The 8,236-nt window shown below is 50.9% G+C and overlaps 1 protein-coding gene across 1 annotated transcript in view; it reads right to left on the reverse strand.

Moving 5' to 3' along the window:
- Nucleotides 1-7,885, reverse strand: part of LOC132568871 (arf-GAP with Rho-GAP domain, ANK repeat and PH domain-containing protein 1-like) — a 164,996-nt gene extending 157,111 nt beyond the window's left edge. The window contains exon 1 of the mRNA XM_060235057.1: nt 7,128-7,885. Coding sequence (XP_060091040.1) covers nt 7,128-7,819 — 692 coding nt within the window. The 5' untranslated portion in view covers nt 7,820-7,885. The remainder of the gene's footprint in view (nt 1-7,127) is intronic.
- Nucleotides 7,886-8,236: the final 351 nt, after the last annotated feature.

An 8,236-nucleotide genomic window follows, 5' to 3' on the forward strand; every position in this document is an offset into this window, starting at 1 on the left:
AGCCCCATTCATGGCTCTCCAGGGTCTCAAGCAGAGGTTTTTCACGCCTACTTGCCTGGACCCTTTTGAGTTGGAGATGCCGGGGATTGAACCGGGGACCTTCTGCTTCCCAAGCAGCTGCTCTGCCACTGAGCCACGCACCGTCCCACCCCGACTTTATCGCCAAAACTAGTCACCCATCTCTTTTGCTGTCTGTTTTGAAGGGTAACGGCTGAGAGACTGGGCTGCAACTGCCAGAGTTCCCCAGTCGGAATTTTGCCTCAGTCCCACTCCCAGCCTTTCCAGGTGACCGCAACCATGGTGTTGCTTCAAACCTGGGGAAGGAAGGGAAGAGCCAGAGCTTCCTTGGCCCAGTTTCCTGGATCTCATGGGAGAGATACAAAGAAAGCACCTTTAAGATGTTTTCAGCATGTTTTAAGTTTTCTTAAAAATATATTTAATTGTGTTTGTCTGTGTCCTTTATAAAGTTGCTATCTCTGCTACGTAAACTTAAATAGGTACACACATGGCCCAGCCTGACACGGCCTGGCTCAACAAGGTCTCGTTTATGTCAGACCCAGCCCTCATAACAAATGTGTTCGACACCCTTGGTCTAATCATTCCCTGAGTAAAGAATTCCTTCTGTCTGTCCTGAACTTATTTCCCCAACACTCCACTGGGTGCTCCTGAGTATTATCGGAGATGGAGAAAAAGTTCTCTGTATATCCACTTTCCCTGTGCGATCCATGATTTGATAAATCTCTATCACGACTGCCCACAATCACTTTTATTCGAAGAAGAAGAAGAAGAAGAAGAAGAAGAAGAAGAAGAAGAAGAAGAAAACTGCAGATTTATACCCCGCCCTTCTCTCTGGATCAGAGAGTCACAGCAGCTTACAATCTCCAAAATCTTCTCCCCCCACAACAGACACCCTGTGAGGTGGGTGGGGCTGAGAGGGCTCTCACAGCAGCTGTCCCTTTCAAGGACAACTCTGCAAGAGCTATGGCTGACCCAAGGTCATTCCAGCAGCTGCAAATGGAGGAGTGGGGAATCCAACCCAGTTCTCCCAGATAAGAGAGCTATGGCTGACCCGAGGCCATTCCAGCAGCTGCAAGTGCAGGAGTGGGGAATCCAACCCGGTTCTCCCAGATAAGAGAGCTGTGGCTGACCTGAAGCCATTCCAGCAGCTGCAAGGGGAGGAGTGGGGAATCCAACCCGGTTCTCCCAGATAAGAGAGCTCTGGCTGACCCAAGGCCATTCCAGCAGGTGCAAGTGGAGGAGTGGGGAATCAAACCTGGTTCTCCCAGATAAGAGAGCTCTGGCTGACCCAAGGCCATTCCAGCAGCTGCAAGGGGAGGAGTGGGGAATCAAACCCGGTTCTCCCAGATAAGAGAGCTCTGGCTGACTCAAGGCCATTCCAGCAGGTGCAAGTGGAGGAGTGGGGAATCAAACCCGGTTCTCCTAGATAAGAGAGCCATGGCTGACCCAAGGCCATGCCAGCAGCTGCAAGTTGAGAAGTGGGGAATCAAACTCGGTTCTCCCAGATAAGAGTCCGTACACTTAACCACTACACCAAACTGGCTCTCCAGTTTTATAAAACTCTATCACGACTGCCCATAAACTCTTACTCATTTTTATTCTTTAAAAAAAAAAACCCTCTCCTAGAGAAAGTGCTCCATTATGCCTTGAGCATCTTTCGCTAGCCCCTTTTATGTATCTTTTCCATTACTGAGATGATGCGTGTGAAACACACAGAACATTATAAAGAACTCTCTGTCTAAAGTCCGAGTCGCTCCTTTTGTTGTCTGGCAATCGACGGTTCTATTTATGACTGCAGCCGAGCTCTGGGTGACCATTTCACATCAGACCAAATCACACGGTGCTCTGAGCACGCCTGCCCTCTCCAAAATACATTGAAAAGTTTTCAGGAAGCACTGTCGTAGCCCAGCGCTCAGACAAACAGAAGACAAACAGAATCACCAAGTCTTGTGCAAAGAGCTGGAAAACGAAAAGAAGGTACGTAAGAACTGGACTACTGCAATGCGCTCTAGCTGGGGCTACCCTTGAAGACAGTTTGGAAGCTGCAGCTGGTGCAGAACCCTGTGGCTAGACGGCAGGTTAGAGTCTGCTATTGGGATCATATGTCCCCAATACTACAGCAATTACATTGGCTACTGATCCACTCCTAAACCCAATTCAAGGTGCTGGTTTTGACCTTAAAAGCCATCTGTGGCTTGGGGCTGGGATATCTAAAGGACTGGAGAGCCAGTTTGGTGTGGTGGTTAAGTGTGCGGACTCTTATCTGGGAGAACCGGATTTGATTCCCCACTCCTCCACTTGCAGCTGCTGGAATGGCCTTGGGTCAGCCAGAGCTCTCTTACCTGGGAGAACCGGGTTTGATTCCCCACTCCTCCACTTGCACCTGCTGGAATGGCCTTGGGTCAGCCAGAGCTCTCTTCCCTGGGAGAACCGGGTTTGATTCTCCACTCCTCCACTTGCAGCCGCTGGAATGACCTTGGGTCAGCCAGAGCTCTCTTATCTGGGAGAACCGGGTTTGATTCCTCACTCCTCCACGTGCACCTGCTGGAATGGCCTTGGGTCAGCCAGAGCTCTCTTATCTGGGAGAACCGGGTTTAATTCCCCACTCCTCCACTTGCACCTGCTGGAATGGCCTTGGGTCAGCCAGAGCTCTCTTCCCTGGGAGAACCAGGTTTGATTCCCCACTCCTCCACTTGCACCTGCTGGGATGGCCTTGGGTCAGCCAGAGCTCTGGCAGAGGTTGTCCTTGAAAGGGCAGCTGCTGGGAGAGCCCTCAGAGCCCCACCCACCTCACAGGGTGTCTGTTGTGGGGGGAGAAGATATAGGAGATTGTGAGCCGCTCTGAGTCTCTGATTCAGAGAGAAGGGTGAGGTATAAATCTGCAATTCTTCTTCTTTTCGTGGGGGCTTTTGTGCCTTTATTTCCTGCCCCATCTGGGGATTGGCTACCCTATTTTGGGGTTAAGTTCAGATCTACCGTCCAACTGATTGGCAGTGGAGAGGTTGAGGCTGGAAGCAGGGGACCCCACCTTCATGGGGGGGAGGGGTGTCTGCTTTGTAGGGAGGGTTCTATGGTATTCTATCCTGCTAAAGACAACCCCTCCCCCAAGACTACACCCCTGAGTCTCCAGGAATTACCTGCTCAGAAGCTGGCAACCCAGAATTCACTACACCTTCAAGAGGGGATTGGAGAAACATCTGGAGCAGAGTTCCATCAGCGGCTCTTAGCCACAGGGTATAGATGGAATTCTCTGTCTAGAGCAGTGATGCCCTGTATTCTTGGTGCTTGGGGGGGCACAGTGGGGGGGCTTCTAGCATCCTGGCCCCACTGATGGACCTTCTGATGGCACTTGGTTTTTTGGCCACTGTGTGACACAGAGTGTTGGACTGGATGGGCCATTGGCCTGATCCAACAGGGCTTCTCTTATGTTCTTATGTGACACAGAGTGTTGGACTGGGTGGGCCATTGGCCTGATCCAACAGGGCTTCTCTTATGTTCTTATGTGACACAGAGTGTTGGACTGGATGGGCCATTGGCCTGATCCAACAGGGCTTCTCTTATGTTCTTATGTGACACAGAGTGTTGGACTGGGTGGGCCATTGGCCTGATCCAACAGGGCTTCTCTTATGTTCTTATGTGACACAGAGTGTTGGACTGGAGGGGCCATTGGCCTGATCCAACAGGGCTTCTCTTATGTTCTTATGTGACACAGAGTGTTGGACTGGGTGGGCCATTGGCCTGATCCAACAGGGCTTCTCTTATGTTTTTATGTCTGGGGCAGTGATGCTCTGTATTCTTGGTGCTTGGAGGGGGGGGACAGTGGGAGGGCTTCTAGTATCCTGGCCCCACTGATGGACCTTCTGATGGCACTTGGTTTTTTGGCCATTGTGTGACACAGAGTGTTGGACTGGATGGGCCATTGGCCTGATCCAACATGGCTTCTCTTATGTTTTTATGTCTGGGGCAGTGATGTTCTGTATTCTTGGTGCTTGGAGGGGGGGGGGACAGTGGGAGGGCTTCTAGTGTCCTGGCCACACTGGTGGACCTCCTGATGGCACCTGAGTTTTTTTGGCCACTTTGTGACCCAGAATGTTGGGCTGGGTGGGCCATTGGCCTGATCCAACAGGGCTTCTCTTATGTTCTTATTTCTGGGGCAGTGATGCTCTGTATTCTTGGTGCTTGGGCGGGGGCACAGTGGGAGGACTTGTAGTGTCCTGGCCCCACTGATGGACCTCCTGATGGCACTTGGGTTTTTTTTGACCCCTCTGTGACACAGAGCGTTGGACTGGATGGGCCATTGGCCTGATCCAACAATGCTTCTCTTAAGGCAGGAGAGACACACAAACCATTTTGTTCTCTTTTATTTTCCTGATTTTTTTCAAGATGTTTCCTGGAACTTCACACCCCTGTACCGTGTTCAAACATCCATCTTTGCTTTCTCGTTTCAGGATCACACCCCATCTATCGACACGACTGCCCCAAAACTGTTCTTACTGAGTGACCTGAAGGCCTGACAATCCATGGAACATCTAATTCCTTTTCCCTCCTGAGGAGAGCCGTTCACCTCCTGAGCAGATTATAACTGCTGTGATCTTAAAATGGGCCACGGGGATCGCAGGCCTTGCATGGCTCCAGATTACCGCTAAGAGGGGCTTCCTGGGTTTATGAGCAGCCCACTCGCACACAGCTTCAAGGGGACACTGCTTACAATTCCTCAGAACGAGGACATCCATGACAGAGGGGAAGATATCAGGGACAGTTCCCACACCACGGTCCCATTTCCCCATTCAAGAAATATCTGGGGACTTTGGAAGAAGAAGAAGTTATTGGATTTAAGAAGAAGAAGATATTGGATTTATATCCCACCCTCCACTCCGAAGAGTCTCAGAGCGGCTCACAATCCCCTTTCCCTTCCTCCCCCACAACAGACACCCTGTGAGGTAGATGAAGATATTGGATTTATATCCCGCCCTCCACTCCGAAGAGTCTCAGAGCGGCTCACAATCTCCTTTCCCTTCCTCCCCCACAACAGGCACCCTGTGAGGTAGATGAAGATATTGGATTTATATCCCGCCCTCCACTCCGAAGAGTCTCAGAGCGGCTCACAATCCCCTTTCCCTTCCTCCCCCACAACAGACACCCTGTGAGGTAGATGAAGATATTGGATTTATATCCCGCCCTCCACTTCGAATAGTCTCAGAGCGGCTCACAATCTCCTTTCCCTTCCTCCCCCACAACAGGCACCCTGTGAGGTAGATGAAGATATTGGATTTATATCCCGCCCTCCACTCCGAAGAGTCTCAGAGCGGCTCACAATCCCCTTTCCCTTCCTCCCCCACAACAGACACCCTGTGAGGTAGATGAAGATATTGGATTATATACCACCCTCCACTCCGAAGAGTCTCAGAGCGGCTCGAAATGTCCTTTCCCTTCCTCCCGCCCAACAGACACCCTGTGAGGTAGATGAAGATATTGGATATTGGATTCTGCTTTCAAGACAGAACCTGGCTAAACGGACCTGTAGCCATCTAGCCACCTTATACATGATTGTGATCTATAGTACCTTATAGCACCTGTTTTATCTATTTTAATTAATTTATGTAACTGAATTGTATTTTAAAATTGTTTCCTTACATTGTATTTTATTCAAATCATGGTATTCCATGTCTGTGAGCCGCCCTGAGCCCGCCTTTGGCGGGGGAGGGCGGGATATAAAAATAAATTTACTTTACTTTACTTTACTTACTTTCCCTTCCTCCCCCACAACAGACACCCTGTGAGGTAGATGAAGATATTGGATTTATATCCCGCCCTCCACTCCGAAGAGTCTCAGAGCGGCTCACAATCTCCTTTCCCTTCCTCCCCCACAACAGACACCCTGTGAGGTAGATGAAGATATTGGATTTATATCCCGCCCTCCACTCCCAAGAGTCTCAGAGCGGCTCACAATCTCCTTTCCCTTCCTCCCCGACAACAGACACATACCACCACGACACCCTGTGAGGTGGGTGGGGCTGGAGAGGGCTCTCACAGCAGCTGCCCTTTCAACCTCTGCCAGAGCTATGGCTGACTCAAGGCCATGCTAGCAGGTGCAAGTGGAGGAGGAGGGATCAAACCCGGTTCTCCCAGATAAGAGTCCACACACTTAACCACGACACCAAACTGGAGGTGGAGCCAGGAGACTTTGGGGGTGGAGCCAGGAGACATTGGGGTGGGAGTCAGGAGCAAGGTTGTGACAAGCATAATCGAATGCCAAAGAGAGTTCTGGCCATCACATTTCAAGGGACAGCACACCTTTTTAAATGCCTTCCCTCCATTGGAAATAATGAAGGATAAGGGCATCTTCTTTGGGGGCTCATAGAATTGGACCCCCCAGTCCTATCCTTTTGAAACCTGGAGGGTATTTTGGGGAGAGGAACTGGATGCTATGCTGCAAATTTGGTGCCTATACCTCAGAAAACAGCCCCCCCCCTGCAGAGACCCATGGATCAATTCTCCATTATAGCCTATGGGAAAATCTCCATAGGGAATAATGGCGTGCCCAGTAGACATTTCCCTCCCTAAAGTGGGGGGAGGGCCTCCAAAATGGGGGATCCCCTGCCCCCACCTGGGGATTGGCAACTCTATTTCCCAGACTGCTCAAATCTGAAGACATTAGAAAAAGAAGATATTGGATTTATATCCCACGCTTCACTTTGAATCTCAGAGTCTCAGAGCAACTCACAATCTCCTTTACGTTCCTCCCCCACAACAGACACCCTGTGAAGTGGGTGGGGCTGAGAGAGCTCTTACAGCAGCAGCGCTTTCAAGGACAACTCCTACGAGAACTCTGGCTGACCCAAGGCCATTCCAGCAGCGGCAAATGGAGGTGGGGGGAATCAAACCCAGATAAGAGCCAGCACATTTAACCACTACACCAAACTGTACAGTTCCTGCTACAAAAAAGCCCTGTATATAATCATTTTTGCTATACACACACACACACAATGCGGCTGCTCACACACATAGTTTATGTTATGTTAGGTAGCCCTTTTCTCCCCATCTGTTTTTCCTTTATACAATTTCCCTGTCTCCTCAAACGAAATAAATAAATAAAATCTACAACTCACCTGGAGGTTGACTTTGGGGGTCCGGTGGCCCTTGGTGGCAAGGAAGGAGGGCGCAGCGGCACCGGGGGGGCCTTCAGGGAGACCGGCTTCATTGGCAGCTGGTGTCGCTTGGCAGGCAAAGGGGGCAACGAGAGTTTCCTTGCCCCTTCCGAAAACACCATTTCTGGGCTCAGCCGGCCTCCAGACAGCGAGGGGCAAGACAAATCCAGGAGCAGAGGGGATTCGGGCAAAGGAGCCGGGGAGAATTCCAGGAGGGCAGGAGAGGAAAACTTCACCGGGGGTTGGCACCCCACCCTGGGAGGGATAGGCGGCGGGATGAGGCGGAGGGTATCAAACTCCCGGTGCGCAGCCGATTTCTCGCTAGCTGCCATCCCCAAGTCACTTTGGGTGGGAGAAGCAGCAGTACCCGGGTCGCTGCGGAAGATGTGGCGTTTCATGGGCACCGGCCTCCTCGGCGGTAGCTCGGGGCACTCCATGGCGGGCAGAGACTCCGTAAAGGCCTTCTGAAGCCCGGAAAGAATGCGTTTGCGGTGCCCCGGCAGGTGGATCCCCAATTGGGTCAGGGCCTCGTCGGTCAAGTGCCGGCAATCCAACACAAGCCAGAGGTCGCTCCGCTCAAAGTTCTCGATGTACTGCTCCAGGTGGAGGGCTCTCAGCCACTCAGACATGGGCAGGGAAGTCCCTTCCGCCATGACAGCCAGGAAGCCCGGGCCAGAGGGGCAGGGAGACACCGTCTGGGCTTCAGTTCATCCCTCAGCCTTCTCCAGAGTTCGTAGAATCCAAAATGGCCGTCACAACTACGGGAGAGAACAGAGAAGAACTTCTGTCAGTCGCCTCACAAACAATTTCTGGCCAGCTGGCCTCCAAGGGAAGAAGAAACACCAAAATTCCTGTGGAATATTAACCAGATGCATTTACCATGCAACGTTTTGACGACGTTGAAAATATTTTTTAAGTTCGTAAAATGGAATACCAAAGTGACAAACGTACAATGAAGACATAACAAACTCTCGAACTGCTCAAGCGTTCATTATACCTTCATTGTACTTTTTTCACTTTGGTATTCTATTTGATGAACTTAAGAATATTTTCAACATCATAAAAACTTT

Source organism: Heteronotia binoei, chromosome 3, assembly GCF_032191835.1.
Source record: "Heteronotia binoei isolate CCM8104 ecotype False Entrance Well chromosome 3, APGP_CSIRO_Hbin_v1, whole genome shotgun sequence".
NCBI classification, from domain to species: Eukaryota; Metazoa; Chordata; class Lepidosauria; order Squamata; family Gekkonidae; genus Heteronotia; species Heteronotia binoei.